Consider the following 16,901-nt stretch of genomic DNA (forward strand, 5'->3'; position numbering starts at 1 on the left):
AAACATGATGAAGTCTATGCTCCTGCTACAATTTCTTCAACAAATTTGAACATAAAGCCCTTTCTGAGCGACTGGCCACAGTATGCCCAACATGGAGACCAGCCGTCCATTGTTTCAGTACAAAAAGCAATCTCAGGCATGCTGTGCATACATTTACAAAGTCTTTTCAAATCAGAAAAAGGGAGTGAATAGATTTCGCAACACATCAGATGGAGGGGGTGGAAGAGGAAATTAGCAAGTCTGAGAACCAAAGTTTCACTCTGGTGAACACAAGTGTGAACGTCTATTATCTACCTGGATCCCTCTCCCTCTCCCCTGAACAAGAAACCAGTCAGACGGCCTTGCCCGGTCATGCTGACTCTAGCAGCAGTGAATCATTAGGGTGCTGCTGGCGCAGAATTAAAACGAGAATGCAAAGTATTCGAACTTAACTCCCACCTTGTTGTCACCACACCAAGACACGGAATGACAAAAATGCTTCACCTTGAAACTGCAAAAATCAGCTAATGAACACATTTGACAGGAATACTATGAAAATGAGGCAGTCTGGCGTTAACAAGTTCACCAGTTTTATATAAAATTGTCATCATTAAATTGACAGATGGAATGTGAAAATAGAAGGATTATAATTATCTTACGATGTATTTGCATTGCCCATCCCATTATTGTATTTGATGACTGTCCTTGAATAGCATTTTAACAGTTTGCGTAACACAACATGACATCCTCAGGAATTACAGCACATAATAACAAAGAGACTCCGGTATCAGAGTGAAGGTATGACGTGTTTGAGAAAAATGTGTTTGAATTATTTAGCCCTTATATGGAAATACACTATATGGCCAAATGTATGAGGACAGCAAACATCCTACTGTATATATACAGTTACATTTATATGTTTTGACACAAATTATTGTCCATCCATCCATCTTCAACCGCTTATCCGGGATCGGGTCGCCGTGGCAACAGCTCCAGCAGGGGACCCCAAACTTCCCTTTCCCGGGCCACATTATCCAGCTCTGACTGGGGGATCCCGAGGCGTTCCCAGGCCAGAGTGGAGATATAATCTCTCCACCTAGTCCTGGGTCTTCCCCGTGGTCTCCTCCCAGCTGGTCGTGCCTGGAACACCTCCCAAGGGAAGCGCCCAGGGGGCATCCTTACTAGATGCCCGAACCACCTCAACTGGCTCCTTTCAACGCAAAGGAGCAGCGGCTCTACTCCGAGTCCCTCACGGATGACTGAGCTTCTCACCCTATCTCTAAGGGAGACGCCAGCCACCCTCCTGAGGAAACCCATTTCGGCCGCTTGTACCCGCGATCTCGTTCTTTCGGTCATGACCCAGCCCTCATGACCATAGGTGAGAGTAGGAACGAAGACTGACCGGTAGATCACATCTTTTCGTCACAACGGTGCGGTAAAGCGAATGCAATACCGCCCCCGCTGCTCCGATTCTCCGACCAATCTCACGTCCCATAGTCCCCTCACTGGCGAACAAGACCCCGAGGTACTTGATCTCCTTCACTTGGGGTAAGGACTCATTCCCTACCCGGAGTAGGCAATCCATCGGTTTCCTGCTGAGAACCATGGCCTCAGATTTAGAGGGACTGATCCTCATCCCGACCGCGTCACACTCGGCTGCGAACCGATCCAGTGAGTGCTGGAGGTCGCAGACCGATGATGCCAACAGGACCACATCATCTGCAAAAAGCAGCGATGAGATCCTGAGCACACCGAACTGCAAACCCACCTCCCCCCGACTACGCCTCGATATCCTATCCATGAATATCACGAACAGGATTGGTGACAAAGCGCAGCCCTGGCGGAGGCCAACCCCCACCGGAAACGAGTCCGACTTGTTGCCGAGGACCCGAACACAGCTCTCGCTTTGGGCGTACAGGGATTGGATGGCCCTGAGAAGTGCCCCCCTCACCCCATACTCCCGCAGCACCCCCCACAGTATCTCCCGGGGGACCCGGTCATACGCCTTCTCCAAGTCCACAAAACACATGTAGACTGGATGGGCATACTCCCAGGCCCCCTACAGGATCCTTGCGAGAGTGAAGAGCTGGTCCGTTGTTCCAGGACCAGGACGGAATCCGCATTGTTCCTCTTCGATCCGAGGTTCGACTATCGACCGTACCCTTCTTTCCAGCACGTTGGAGTAGACTTTACCAGGGAGGCTGAGTAGTGTGATACCCCTGTAATTGGCACACACTCTCTAGTCCCTTTTTTTGAACAGGGGAACCACCACCCCGGTCTGCCACTCCTTAGGCACTGTCACTGACTTCCACGCAGTGTTGAAGAGACATGTCATCCAAGACAGTCCCTCCACACCCAGATTTTTTTATTTTTAATCACGCTAGTGTTTTGGATGAACTACACCTGCCATCATCGAGCTTGTTTGCCTATTGGTGTGCTTTATGTATAAATATGAGTGTGGTTTCCACTTTTTCAATCATTTTGACCTGGCAAAGATCCAAGCAGTTTCAAAACGTAGTCAATAAAAATACTGGGGCATGGAGTAGTGTGCAGGCGTTACCTTTTTCTTTACTGACAGCAAACATCAAACCCATATCGAACAGTTATTGGTCGCTGTAATCATTCCCCCTGTCCATACTTCAATGAAGACGTCCCTTCCTAATGAAATTCTAATGTAAGAGATACCCCTTGTTCTGTGTAAAATACCTTCTTATAGATAATATGAGACCTCAGCAATCTGATTTGGTCATATCAAATGGGTAACTTCCAAAGTGTTTTTAGGAGTGTTTCCTTGCTTAGCTATGATGGAGAAACGGTTACACAAAGAGGGAATATTGTACTTGTACACAGAAGGTTTGGAAGTTGATTTGTCCATCTCAGACTGCTAAAGCCTCATATTAGCTTTGGCTGAACTTTGATGTATTTTTGCATATAATGAAGACTGTGAATTGTCTCCTATATCTTGCATTGGAAGCACATTAGGAAGTGATCCTTTCGTGGCCAGTAAGGACAGGAGGAACAATTACAGCAACCAAAAACTGTTTTAATGTGCATATGGGTATGTACTGTCTTAGGACCGACTTGAAAAAAGGTGAACCCCTGCTCTAAACTATGGGCAGTAATATCCTGCTATATATTGCAGCCTCCACTCTTGTAGGAAGGCTTTCAACAAGGTTTGGAACTTGGTGAAAAGAATGAGGTCAGCGTTTTGACCGCCCGGGTCACATTCCTATCCACATACTTTTGGCCACATCATGTAACGTCAGTCATTTTTGTAATACTTGGCATGCATCAAGAAGTTGTTTTTCACTTCCTGTTTCAAAAACCAATGCAAGGCAACGAATGAATATATGGAATAGTTTGCCATCACACATATAACAAGAGTGTAAAGAAATACCTAAAAGCACAGAACACCAGCCCCTCTCCAAATACGACACCTTTTGATATATAATATCTGACAATATGATCATTAATGATGAATGCTTTTGGTTTATTTATATTTCGGCAACTGTATATTCTGTTTTTTTTTGTTTAATGGTGCTGCTGTTGTTTTTGAGCTGTATTGAATGTTTTTAAGGTGTGGATACTTGTTGTCATTTGTTGTTATTATTGTCATTAGCAGTTTTATTGTTGTTGATTTATTGTTTTTGTTTTAAGTTTGTTTTGAATTTGTTCCCTTTTATTGTTTTGGATTTTAATCACATTTCTTTTTACATTTTGATGTAGAGCTTTTGTACGGACTCCAGGAAGAGTCGTTTCTACCATGGTAGTAACGAATGGGGATTCCGGGTAAATAAATAATTCATTTGAAACAATTATTTTATTGCAAGTTGTATTGGGAGAATCATGGTTTAGTGGAATTTATTAAGGCATTTTGACATAAACAAGAGCATCTCAATGTGTGAACAGCACACGGATGAAAATGGAACAACATTTTTTGTCTTTTTGCAGTTTCCACAGTGCAAGATCAGTATATTGTCATAAACAGTGGTTTCACTGTTTACCAAGCGCTTTAAAACTTTGCTTAGGCCAGACTGCAGTGTGTGTTGACTAAAACCAGAACCATTTGCTGCCATCTGCTGGTAAGAATTGTACATAAACATTGAAAAGGCACACAAATGCTAGATATAGTAAGGTTTGGATAAAGATAAACTGGCTCGTTTTGAATTGTCCGTTCAGACTGACCTGATCACCTTATTGTCAGTGAGTGTAACTGTAAAGCCTTACATTTCTCAACAGTCTTAACCTCTATTCTACCTTCAAGCCCCTTGTCTGAGGTGAGGGTAGCTCTGCACTGTGCGTGCTATCCCATCCTTCAGACTGACTACCGGTTTGTAGCCCAGGTCCTGCTTGGCGCGGTCACAGCTGTAGTAGTGGTGGGTTCCAGCCAGGGCCACTCTCATTGGTGTAAAGGTGGGTTTAAAGGACACTAGAGGGCGCAGGATCAGGGACAGCAACCAGAGGAGCAGGGCCAGGCCGTACACAAGAGCGTAGGGGAGGTGATAGCGGGGGGCAGCATAACCCAGACCAACCAACACCTCAGACATGAAGTCCCAGAATCTAATTGGCTCGTCATTGGTGATGTGGTACGGCTGAAAGTGAAGCGGAAGATACAAGAGTTAAGAATTTGAAATTCAGTTTGCAAAGCATTCACAAATGAAAACTCTGATCCTGAATAAGATAGATAAGATATAATATATTATTATTATAAGGTATAATATGCAGGAAATCTCTAAAAAACTATGTACAGACTGATACAAAAATAATCATCCCTTATGACCCACTAGAAGTGTGGTGGTGTCTGTATCTGCAGAGACCCTGCCCTCTGCCTGTATTTTCTCTTTTCTTCTTATTTTGCTGTGTTTAGGACGTTTCTGGGCTTCAGCAATAACGTTTTATCTTTCTGATTCACTAATTTGTTCTCACTAACGCCGCTCCCTCTCTTCATTCACTCTATAGCTAGTTCTACCATCGCTGCTCCCGCTCTTCATCACCGACTCGTTGAGCCGTGGAGGAGGGTACCAACTTTGAATGTCGTGTGTTTATCAACAGCAGCCGACAACTGTTTCCATATTATACCCGAAATACAAGCATGCACCTGAAAAGGAGCACAATAGGTCCTCTTTAAACCGGCTCACTCTGTGTTTGATTTTATTCTCACTCACTTTTCCACATATGGGGGAGTCGGGCCTCAGGCGTTCAGCAGCCAGGATGTGGCCATGAACTACATTCTCCACAAAGGTGAAATCCACCAGATTGGTCCCGTCACTGCAGAAAACAAAGACAGAGAATTAAATAAAGAATTACACCAATAAGCACTAAGGTTCTAAAAAAAAACAAGAGTTTAAGTATTTAATCATTCAGCACACTGGTACAGCAGCCTATGGGTCTGAGCCACTATCTCAATACTAAATGCAACTTTTCAAGTGGCAGTGGATAAGTAGGTTTTAGAGACAATAATATTACAGAATCCAGTATTTTTGATGTAAGACCATAATTACACGTAGATATGATGATGTATTCTGGTCAAACAAGTTAGCAATTGTAACGCTAGAAAGGCTAGCAGAACTAGCTGCAGCCTTTGAAAAATCGGTGCTTGTGTTGCCTCCACAGGTGGTTGATAAATTAGTATTGTGCAACCACTTCATGTCGGTTCAGGTTTGGGAGAGCACTGACAGTCTCCTTGTCACTCTCTTTCTCTACCATTCTTACTTATGAAATGCACCAACTAATATAGGTTACGATACATGAACCTCAATGAGCGATACATATATTTGTAATTTTAACTATTTTACAGAAACAATAGCAATTAATTCTATTTCTATTAGTAGATTAAACTAGTTGGATTGACATCAATCCTTAACCCATATGACGTACCCAATGATGAACTTCATCTTGCCCCTGCGAGCCGTGTCCACTAGAATAGGAACCAGCTGTGGGTCCCGAGGGCCAAAGATGCCATGAGGCCGGATGGCAACTGTGAGGAAACCCTTCTCCTTGTCACAAGCCTCGAGGACCAGCTGAAACACAAAGGACAGTGGTCAATATTCAACTCTGCATACTGCAAAACCGTATGATCATTTGCTCTCTTCTCTCTCGTGAGCGTGACTGATTGTGAAGGGCGTGGAGCAGATCGACCTGCAAATAACAGAGGAAGTCCTGGAAAGATGCACTCACTACTGCTGAAGATGATATTATGTTGTTGATGTGTATAAAAAAATTTGTTAAAATGTATACTGATCTCATCATTAGGAAGGAGGAAATTTCAAAAACTGTTAAATCATAGATTCATTCAAATCACTTTCAAATCCGGAGGCGCTGGAACCTGTGCTAGCAAGTTCAGTATATCACAGGCCTTAACACAATCATAATCATAGCTATGTGCAATTTAGAGCCTCCATTTCAAACTGACTATGGTTTGACGAAAGACACACATACTTAACTAGCAGAACTTGCAAACTCTACAAAGAATTGAACCAAACAATCTTGTTTTTGAGGCAACCGCACCAACTGGGCTACACTGGTGAAACCATAACTCACTCTCCTACCTTTTCTTGCTTAATCTTGGTCTCTGTGTAATAGTCGATGGGCTTCTTGGCGTATGGTAGATCCTCTTTCCCATTCTTAATGTCTGTCCCTTCAAACACCACGCTGGCACTGCTCGTCAGGACCAGTTTCTGGCAGAAAAAAAAAGAACAGTTAAACCACTTCAATGGCATCTTTCATCCTTAAACAGTAGGCATACATAAAAAGAGAAAGCCCAGCCTTTCATCCCCTGGCTGCTTGCCCCGCTACCTCACCTGTACTCCAGCCTCGATGCAGGCCTGAATAACGGTGCGTGTGCCCTGAATGTTGACCCTCTCAAATAGCCCGCGGTCATCGCTGGCAGGGGTTGGGGAGGCACAGTGGAAGACCAGGGACACGTCCTTCATAGCTGGTAGCAGAGCCTGGAGAGCAAAGTGACATACACCACACAGCTATTGATAATTGGTCACGGTCAGATATATATTTTGTTAACCCCCTGAGACCCCACGGGATCGCGGGCCATCCCAACCGACTTTACTGTCTTTCAGAGGCTCTAACAGGTTCAGTTCTAGAGCTAGAGTGAACAGGTACAGCTAGCTTGTTGGGAAGAAGGCTAAATAACGCTCCAAAGTTGGGCTCAATTTTGGCAAGGAAAAACTGGCATGGCCATTTTCAAAGGGGTCCCTTGACCTCTGACCTCAAGATATGTGAATAAAAATGGGTTCTATGGGTACCCACGAGTCTCTCCTTTACAGGCATACCCACTTTGTGATAAACACATGCAGTCTGGGGCAAAAACTACTTCAAAAACTACTACAACGTTTTGCATGCAGTATATAAGTGCTATTTCCGCCTATTCTAAAATGATGTGTTTGAATATTTCTGCATACTGGGGTCCCTAAACAGTCTTGGAATTGCATAAATGATGTATCACTGTAAAGCTGAGACTCTTGTGGATCCAGTGAGCCCAACTGTATTCATGTGTGATGATGAAAGTCCCCATAGTAGCCATTTCATTGAAGTGAGACCATTTTTTTTAATATGACCTCACTGTATAAAATGACCTGAGGTGACCTCTAGGATAATCAAAACCTCATGAAACTTTACAACCACAAACTAAAGACCTAGGGCATTCAGAGAATGAATGGCTTAGATTGACAATAAGGGGGTTTCTGAACAGTTTCCAGAACAGAAGTGTTTGCCATCTAATCCCGAAAAATGCAATCAACCCAAAAATTGCTGCAACAACTTATGAGACATAATAGAGCATGTGAATCATATACTTCCATCACACTTTTGCAATTTATTTTAAATAATTAATTAATTTGTATTTATTTCTAATTCATGACTAGAACAACTTGACATACAGTGCTGCACTGCATCTCTCCAGGCTCCCAGCTTTCACCACTTCTATGTGTCATCTACTGCTGACCTGCCATCTCCCCCTAAACACCCCCTGTACTGTACCCCCCTAAAAATAAGACACAAAAACTGGTGTATTGTGGGACTCAGATGGTTAAGGTCTTTTGGGGGTTTTCATTGGCAAACTGCAAGTATTTCAGGTCTCTAAAACCTTTATAAAAACACTGTATTTGGACAATTTCCCTTGCAAAGTAGATGTCTTATTACAAAACTGAGTCCTTTCACTGTGTAAGTCTGGTATTGAGACATTCAAGGTGTTTGTCCTCCAGACTGAGTCTCACCTGTTGGTCGCAGAGGTCTCCCTGGTGGAAGGTGACACCAGGCAGCTCGTAGCTCTGACGGATGTCAAACACAGAGACAGAGTAGCCTCGGTCCAACAGCTTCTCCACCAGGTGTCTGCCCAGGAAACCAGACCCCCCGATGACTGCGCACCGTTTATTACTCTGCAGGACACACAGACAGTGGATATTGATTCATGTCGAGCAAACAGAACTAGCAATAAGAAAAGATAATTCAGATTTGAAAGATTTTAACTCACCGGTCGAACGCGCGTGGCCATAATTAGTGAAAAGTGACAAACAGGTGAGAGAAAGTGTCACTGAAGTATCACTAAAACATTTACGCACCATGAACTGAGCCTGGATGAGCTGAGTGAGAAGTGCTCTGTGATTGGTCGAGCCACAGCTCAGCATAAAGGTAACATTCGAGAACAGCCAATCGTGTACACGCTACGTCAAAGAACGCCACAATATGAACCAATCACAGACCACGAACTGGTTCTATATCCGCCTCCTAGCTCAGAGACCACGCCCCCTGGGATGCGTCATCCAGAGAGGAAGTGTGAAACTATTTTTTTTATGTATTTCATATCATTAGCTATTCCTTATTATCTTATTATTCTCTATATAATTATCATCTTCTTTTCTTGTTTTTATGTATTTCAATAATACTAACATTTTTAGAGAATGTTTTTCTTCTTCTATCCCTGGGGTTTTGTTTTAGTATTTGTTTGTTTTAACATGTATATTATTATTAACTAAAACACATAAAGAAAAAAATACAGACAAATTAAACCAATGTCCATGTAACTGCCAAATAGCCTTGAACTAAAATACAATAGTCCTAATTGAACTACAGAATGAAGGAAAAACGTGTAATAGAAGAAAAGACATATATTTATTTATTTATTTCATTGCAATTTATTCATCTATATTGTTTGGTTGTATTTTTTCTTGTTGTGAAGCACTTTATAACATTGTTAAGAAAAGTGCTATACAAATAATGTTTATTATTATTATTATTATTATTATTATTATTATTATTATTATTATTATTATGGATGTTGGCTGCAAATAGGCAATATCTGAACTCTATTTGCCTATACAATTAGGCTATTCACAACCAGCACTGCTCCCAGTAGACCACTTACACTTACACACCAAAAACTGACAATAACTGCACTATACTGTATAATGACTGCACAATATCATTATCATTATTACTACGCAGGTGTAATTCATACTGTGCAATATGTTCAGGTGGAATTTCATTTCATTCTCACTGTGCAATATTGTTTTCCACTTGTGCAATTTTGTTAATAGTCTTTTTGTCAATACTGTATATACTGCTCCTATTTTTATACTTCCTTCTATTTAAATGGTTCATATTTTGTTACACTTTGTTTAGCTCTTTTTTACTGTATTTTTTACGTTTATTATTATTATCATTAGCTATTCCTTATTATCTTATCATTCTCTATATGACTGTCATCTTCTTTCTATTAGCAGCTCTGATCTGAGGTCAGCTGACACTAGGGGGTGTATTGAGTCACAGAGTAGTACGAGCAAATGCACCATTTATATTATTCCATATGTAATATGATATATTTTGCATTTTGTAAATATGACACAAAGAGTCCCCCATTCTCCATATTCTGTGTCAGTGTTTTATAGCCTATCTCTTTGGGGAAATCCAAGGAGATATTTCACTTCAGTCTCTACCAGCTCTGCATCTTCTGATCGTGTCTTACACCTCGTGATCTTCAGCAACCAATCATCTTTTTGCCCGACTGGTGCGTTTGATTTTAACTCCCACTCGTGCCTGTCTTCATCCTGCTTTAATTTGCTCCACAGCCATAAAACACGCTGACACAAGGGGTGAACAAAACAAACAACCTGGTGCTCCATGACGGCAGCTCCTGGACAGCAGAAGCTGTGTGTACTGTATGTTGTTAGCTATAGAAACGTTCATTTTGTGCACATTTTAGCAGCAAATCCTGCAAAAATAAATAGTGTTTTTTTAGGAATAAGAGACTATCTTCCATTCAGGGTAATTAAACAGTTAATGCGGATGTAGAGAATAAACCGTTTCATCTCTCCTCCCCTCTAAATGATAGGGAAGCTTCATAGCCCAGAGGAAAACATATAGAATAGATCTGCAGTTTCCTTCTGTCAATAATAAATAAACAGCAACTGATGGTAAGTAAAAATGTTTCATAATAACCTAAATCTTTGTTTGTGTGTTTGCACCTGAGTCACAGGTGATGGATATTTACATTATTCCTTTACAGGTATACATTTTTTTCCCCAGACACCTCTCTGATTCTGTTGTTATCATATCTTTAAGATTTTCATCCCTCTGCATTTTCACCTCTCTGATTCTGTTATTATATCTTTAAGATTTTCATCCCTCTACCTCCCCTTCCTGTATCCCCACCCCCACCAGGCGACCAGTGCCAAGAGACCATCCCTGCAGGGTCCTGTACCACCTCCTCGCAAGAAGACCACCCCCAAACCAGAGCTGACTGAGGAGCAGAAGCAGGAGATCAGGGAGGCCTTTGAGCTGTTTGACACCGATGGATCCGGATTCATCGATGTCAAGGAGCTCAAGGTATAATAAAAGTGCCTGGATGCTGATCACAATCATATGTTTTCTCTGTATGTGTGCATCACTCTCACACCTTTGTCTCCCACTGTGCCAGGTTGCAATGAGAGCTCTGGGGTTTGAACCAAAGAAAGAGGAGATCAAGAAGATGATTGGCGACGTGGATAAGGACGGCACAGGGAAAATCTCTTTCGCTGACTTCCTCTCTGTCATGACACAGAAAATGGTAGATATCTGGTCATGAAATATACTAGGCTGTATATGCATTCATACCAGTCTTTAATTTTTCTTTAGTTTTAACTGCAGAATGTAGATTTCAGTTATTAGAACCCACAACCTTTAAAGGTCCAATATTTTAAAAAGCGAGCTTTTCATCTCTTTTTTCATTATAAAGCAGGCTTAAACTGCTATAAGTATTTATAACGCTCAATTCATGATGAAATACACACAGCCTGTTTTCAGAAACTGTGCCTGCCTTTAAACGAGCCATCAGGATTTACGTACAGTTGTGATGTCACACCTGTACAACTGTTCACAGCTTTAAATGTTACATTCGAAATGTGTCCCAATTTATTTCCGGTTGCAGTGTATGGCTTCGTCTGAAATTGCTCAAATACAAATACATACTCAACAGGTGTACTATCATTCAACATACTTTTGTGTGAATAAACAGTATTAGTATGTATCTTTTCGGACGCACTGAGCAGCAATTTACGTCGTAACTTCCTGAGAGCCCCCTTGCCGGTTAGCGACGTGTAACCATGGTAACCTGTGCCAACCTCGTGACCAAAACGAGGATTTGTGAGAATCAAAATCTGAATTAATATAAAATATATATTACGCCCAGCAAAGTGAAATCTTACACTTAAATTGAAGCGTTATTGACGTTACAGAGCGGTCCGTCAACGTCCGTTATGAACGTTGTCCTCACTACCGCATTGCATTGTGGGATATTTATGCTGCCGTAGTGTCCAGCGTTGCATACTGTAATATTTCACCTGGAAATAGTATGCAAATCGCGTACTATTGGTTTCATATTAAGGTTTCGGACATACTGAAAAATCTCTGTTTTAGCGTACTAAAAACGTATGTGTATGACATCAGCTGACAGGAAGTAAACTGCTGTTGCTTAGCAACACAATTCCGTTAAAACGGAGCATTTCAGACAGAGAGTAAATACAGGCATATTCAGGCAGACAGCATAAGAAAAATACAGGGTTTTTTGAACATTAAAGCATGTAAACATGTTCTAGTAGAAACACAAAATACAAGTATGAACCTGAAAATGAGCATAATATGGGACCTTTAATCGATCTGTTCTTCAATGACTAAATACCTCCTGCAGAAAACTACTCTCCATCTTCTCTGATTTTAGGCCGAGAAAGACTCCAAAGAGGAAATCCTGAAAGCTTTCCGCCTGTTCGATGACGACGAAACGGGAAAGATCTCATTCAAGAATCTGAAGAGAGTAGCCAAAGAGCTGGGAGAGAACCTCACAGATGAAGAGCTGCAGGTAAAGCACGTCACCATGGAATAAAACAATATTCAGATACAGGAATATTCACAGCAGACTACTATAACTCACAGGCCAGTTGTGTTTCTAAGCAAAAGGCCCTAACTGCAGTTTTGAATCAACATTTGCTTATGAATGCTATCAAACTAGCTTGATTTGCATCCTCTATTCTTCTTCTCATCTCATCCTATCTTGTGTGTCAAGGAAATGATAGATGAAGCCGACCGGGATGGAGACGGAGAAGTGAACCAGCAGGAGTTCCTGCGCATTATGAAGAAAACCTGCCTTTACTGAAGGAAGTGCTCGACATCAGCGTTGGCGATGGCGAGGGGACCAGTGGTGGTTTCACATGTAATGCTGCTCCATATCTAATTTCCCTTTCCTTATTATCGTGTCGTGCCATTCATCACCACTTATGAGTCAATCAAAAGGTTAAACTGTCATATACTACGCTGAAAGGGAGTTGTTAAAGACTTGTGGTGATATGCCAAACTATCCTCCTTTGATTTAATCTACATTACATTTGCCAAAAACAGTAAGAGGGATACCCTCTTTCTTGTTTGGAATGCTGCATACTTTTATGAAGAATACATTGATAATATTAATGATAATATGTAGGTTATTTATTGTCAAGAAATTCTCAGTGCCTACGTCAATACGGTGACAAACACAGTACATTCCAAGGCTTTGATTGATAAAACAGTGTGTGCATTACGTTTGGTTTACGCTGGTAACTCCAGTGTTTCATGTTTTGGCTCTTGTAACCGCTGGTGATTGGGGAGCACTGTCTTCACCTCAGTGCTACCTGTGGATTTGTGCCTGTGCCTCTTTGAAGGGGTAATCCCACTATCTTTAAAATAGGATTGTGTTTGTATTTTTGTCGTAGCATTGAGTATTTATTCCTCTGTTGTGTTGAACTACTCTATAATTCGCAAGTATTCTTGAATGTTTTGTATGATACATTGTGACTTTAATGAGTAGATATACAGCATATAAGTGTTTATGGTACAAATTAAATATCTTGAAGCAGTTTGTCCTGTCTTATTTCTCATTATTATAAGCATCCCGAATCATTTCAGTGTTTGAGCAGCTTGACTCTATGTTTTTACTTGCATCACTTATTCTACTGATGCTAATAAATGGTTTACAGGAAGATGCTGCAGCGTATTAACTCGGCTATCCAACCTGAACCTTACTATTTCGAACAATCAAGTAAATTCGAAGCGTGATGCAATAAATGTAGAAAAGCTGCTGTGCTGAACAGGAACAGCTCTTCTCATTCAGGCAGCTCAGATAAAAACTGTTTTTTTATCGACTTTGTTCCCGTGCGCAGCCTCTCGTATCCTCTGCTGCAGCTCCCGTGAGCGGTAGCCATAAACAAGAGGGATGAGTGACACCCCCAGGTTGTAGATGATGTTGGTTGCTATATCAAGAGCATCACTGTGCAGGTAGCCAGGGATCAGGTAGCTGGCCATCACCACAGGAACAGAAAAGAGGATGGTCTGAGCTGCCTGGAGGGTCAAGGTCACACAGGCTCTCTTGGTGTAAAGCGGTCCTGAACGCATGTCCCAGCAGAGCAGGCAGAAGCATCCCAGGATGGTCAGAGAGCAGAGAGGCACCACCACAGCAGTGGCCACTGTGCAGTAAAGCACCAGAGCCGACGTCCCCGACAGGCAGGGCGTGAGGATGAGAGGTCGACAGCGGGGGAGGGTAAAATTGTCCTGGATAGTGTTGAGGCTGAGACCCAAACCCACACCGCTGAGCACAGCTGATAGCGTCCATATGGCTGCAACAGTTGCTCTCTTCCTTTGAGGACACATCAGCAATTCATAGCGCAGGGGCCACTTGATGGCTACAAAGCGGTCCACAGCCAGAGCGGTGCTCAGGAAGAGGTCCACCTGTGCAAATTAAGTGAGGACAGAAAGAAGATGCAGTTACCTGGCAGGTCAAGGTTTTAGAAGCGCAGTTTTCATAATGTGAGTCGGAGCAGGCAGGCAGGCTGTCAGCAGAGAGTAGAGCATGAATTTAAGTCACATTTATGTCGATCACAGTACTTTTAAAGAGGCCTCCAGGTAAAATGAGTCCTGTTTCTACTGTAAGTTACTGTGCCGCCCTTTGGTCTCATCATTTCTCTCTCCTGAATAATTCACACATACAGTATAATCCTGCACAGGAATTATGCAACTCCACACGGCACAGATTTGATCTACTAATAATATAAAGTGTGCATGAAAAACTCAAAGGCCAAATTATTAGTGGATGCACATTATCGTGACTACACAAAAACTTAAAGCATAGGTTGAACATTTTTTCAAGTCTTACTGACATGCCCGTTTCTCCACACTGGCTGTGAAGAGATTCCTTCCTAATGCAATTTCAAAATCCACAAATTCAGCCAAAGCTCAAATAAGGCTTCAGCAGTTTGACTTTGTATCTTCTAACGTTACTGCAGTTTTTAGTACCATATTCTCTCTTTGTGTTACTACTGTATCCCTCCACCGGAGCTCAGCATGGAAACACTGTCTGTGGATACAAAAAGAGGGATTTCTTTTGTACAAAAAAGACTTTGTAGATATCATTTGATGTGTCTAAGTCAGACTACTAAAGCCTCACATCAGCTTTGGTTTAACTCAAGAAGTTATTTTTTACACAGAACAAGGATTCTGTGGATTTTGTCCCCATCACTTAAAGTACATTGGAATAACTTTAGGAAGAGAGCTCTTCTTGGACAGGAAGGAACAATTACAGTGACCAATAACTATTACAACGTTCTTATGGGCATGTGAGAATTGAGACTTGAAAAGATGTGAACCTCTCCTTTAAAGGCACAATGAGTAGGATTTCCTAAAAAAATCGGTGTATAGACTCATACAAAAATAATCCTTGCAATAATCACTTATGAGCCAGTAGAAGTCTGCAGCGGTGTCGGTCTGCAGAGACCGTTCTCATTCCCAGGGCGTCAAATAGCGATGTTTTGTCACGGCCATTGGCATTCAATACTGCCGCCCAAGGCACCCTTTGGCGGTGGTATGAGACGCACCAGGCTTTCCATTAAATACAATATTACCCATTCCACGGCAACAGTAAACGCACAGGGAAAGTGCTGTGGTGACGTAGATTAAAAAGCGAAAAGACACACAGGACAGGCGGGAGGGTGATGGATGGGTCCAACAAACACAAGGCTTCATCCAGGAGACCGCAGTTCGAGTCCCGTACGTCAAGATTCCCTTTCACGTTACAATCAGCTGTTCGTTCATGTTCTGTATTAAAAATGTCAAGTCACAATTTCACTGTACAAACGTAGCAATATTTAGTCCAACCATGTTGTATTTTTCCTAAACCTAACTATAGTGGTTTTATTGCCTAAACCTAAGCAAGTGTTTTTGTTTAATTCATGACATGAAGCATGCGTTTACTGTGACCAAAAAGTGACTCTGAGGGGTTGATTAGCACGTGTTTACAGCAACCTAAAAGTGATGCCGAGGGGTCTGACATGAGACCCTGTCCTCTGCCTGTATTTTCTCTATTCTTTTCATTTCATTTTGCTGTGTTCGGGACGTTTCTGAGCGTCAACCTCTATAAAAATGTAGCAACCAGGTACCAGATCGTAAGCATGCATCCAAGAGGAAGCTACAAAAATGGTGGACACAGTGCCAACGAAATGCAAATATAACGAGGCGAAAGTGGACAAAGCTCGTTCCAAAATGAGAGTGAATCTGGGGTCGGATTTCACCCGCTGGCGAGCACCGTAACCCTCATTGAACCGGGGAGGTGGGGCCAACTTGAGGCACTAAATGTTGTGATACAAACCGCAACAAATCCTTCTCATTGTGGCTTTTACACCTGAGTAATGTCGATCCATACCCCCAAAGAACAGGAAGTCATCCTTTCTAAGTGGTCTTCATTTAAAATGACTTCTATTGTAACTGAGAGTGCAGACTGCTGTGTGAATCATAGCTCTGTGTGTCTGAAACAAATATGGATCTCATAAATATAATGAATGTTTTACAAACCAATGAGCAGGCCTGGATAGAAGCGCAGAAGATCAGACACTGCGTCACAGGTATTCCTTCTCTGGATCTTAACAGGACTGCTTGGATTGTCGAGAGGAGCTGCTGAAATGGTGATGATGATGGTGATCATTAAGCTCAAAGGAACATATTATCATCATCTCAGTTGTTAATGAAAGGTGCACTGGAACGGTTTAGACCTACCTGGAGGTTGTCACACAGGAGGAGGTGTGTGAGGAGCAGGTAGCGAGTGTGTCTGAGGAGGGACGGGGAGCGCATGATGACCAGGAGTAAAGGGACACTGAGTACGGTGTTCAAGGTGCAGCTCACACACATGCTGACCACCTTTACCAGGTGGTAGATGGTGGAGTTGATCTGTGTCTGAGCCTCTAGTGAGGTCCCGTTGCAGTAAATATCCATGACGTAAAGCTCCCTCTGATCTGCCCTCCAGATAGTCTTGTAAAAGATAAATTAGAATAACAAGTCATTAGCACCAACAAAATCACTTCTACCTCGTCTCAAATGGGCAAAAAAGTGTAATATACTCACCCTCACATTAGTTTCAAAGA

The 16,901-nt window shown here is 42.1% G+C and overlaps 3 protein-coding genes across 4 annotated transcripts; 1 reads left to right on the forward strand and 2 right to left on the reverse strand.

The window, feature by feature from the left end:
• Positions 1-3,780: 3,780 nt before the first annotated feature.
• On the reverse strand, positions 3,781-8,622 carry nsdhl (NAD(P) dependent 3-beta-hydroxysteroid dehydrogenase NSDHL). Its single transcript, XM_074648334.1, has 7 exons — positions 8,465-8,622; positions 8,208-8,369; positions 6,780-6,926; positions 6,528-6,656; positions 5,857-5,999; positions 5,145-5,247; positions 3,781-4,571 (listed from the first exon to the last, which is right to left on the reverse strand). The coding sequence occupies exons 1-7, from the start codon at positions 8,483-8,485 to the stop codon at positions 4,239-4,241; spliced, it is 1,038 nt and encodes a 345-aa protein (XP_074504435.1). The 5' UTR covers positions 8,486-8,622; the 3' UTR covers positions 3,781-4,238.
• Positions 8,623-10,077: 1,455 nt separating this feature from the next.
• Positions 10,078-13,352, forward strand: cetn2 (centrin, EF-hand protein, 2). 2 transcript variants are annotated; one of them, XM_074648337.1, is made up of 5 exons: positions 10,078-10,403; positions 10,605-10,815; positions 10,907-11,035; positions 12,185-12,322; positions 12,527-13,352. In XM_074648337.1, exons 3-5 carry the CDS (start codon positions 10,913-10,915, stop codon positions 12,614-12,616), a joined length of 351 nt encoding a protein of 116 aa, XP_074504438.1. In that variant the 5' UTR covers positions 10,078-10,403; positions 10,605-10,815; positions 10,907-10,912; the 3' UTR covers positions 12,617-13,352. The 2 variants fall into 2 exon arrangements, with proteins under 2 accessions (XP_074504438.1, XP_074504437.1); XM_074648336.1 differs by having other exon boundaries at positions 10,080-10,403; positions 10,651-10,815.
• Positions 13,353-13,505: 153 nt separating this feature from the next.
• On the reverse strand, positions 13,506-16,752 carry LOC141775205 (uncharacterized). Its single transcript, XM_074648335.1, has 3 exons — positions 16,537-16,752; positions 16,336-16,437; positions 13,506-14,220 (listed from the first exon to the last, which is right to left on the reverse strand). The coding sequence occupies exons 1-3, from the start codon at positions 16,750-16,752 to the stop codon at positions 13,612-13,614; spliced, it is 927 nt and encodes a 308-aa protein (XP_074504436.1). The 3' UTR covers positions 13,506-13,611.
• Between the last annotated feature and the right edge of the window lie 149 nt (positions 16,753-16,901).

This window comes from Sebastes fasciatus, chromosome 10 (assembly GCF_043250625.1).
Source record: "Sebastes fasciatus isolate fSebFas1 chromosome 10, fSebFas1.pri, whole genome shotgun sequence".
Lineage (NCBI taxonomy): Eukaryota > Metazoa > Chordata > Actinopteri > Perciformes > Sebastidae > Sebastes > Sebastes fasciatus.

Coding starts and splice junctions, on each gene's coding strand:
- LOC141775205 (XM_074648335.1), bottom strand. CDS start 16,752: ATGGATATTTACTGCAACGGGACCTCACTAGAGGCTCAGACACAGATC. Junction 16,438..16,536: donor TCCTGTGTGACAACCTCCAG/GTAGGTCTAAAC, acceptor TCACCATTTCAG/CAGCTCCTCTCGACAATCCA. Junction 14,221..16,335: donor CTATCCAGGCCTGCTCATTG/GTTTGTAAAACA, acceptor TAATTTGCACAG/GTGGACCTCTTCCTGAGCAC.
- nsdhl (XM_074648334.1), bottom strand. CDS start 8,485: ATGGCCACGCGCGTTCGACCG. Junction 6,657..6,779: donor GCATCGAGGCTGGAGTACAG/GTGAGGTAGCGG, acceptor TTTTTCTGCCAG/AAACTGGTCCTGACGAGCAG. Junction 5,248..5,856: donor AAGATGAAGTTCATCATTGG/GTACGTCATATG, acceptor TGTTTTCTGCAG/TGACGGGACCAATCTGGTGG.
- cetn2 (XM_074648336.1), top strand. Junction 11,036..12,184: donor CTGTCATGACACAGAAAATG/GTAGATATCTGG, acceptor CTCTGATTTTAG/GCCGAGAAAGACTCCAAAGA. Junction 12,323..12,526: donor TCACAGATGAAGAGCTGCAG/GTAAAGCACGTC, acceptor TTGTGTGTCAAG/GAAATGATAGATGAAGCCGA.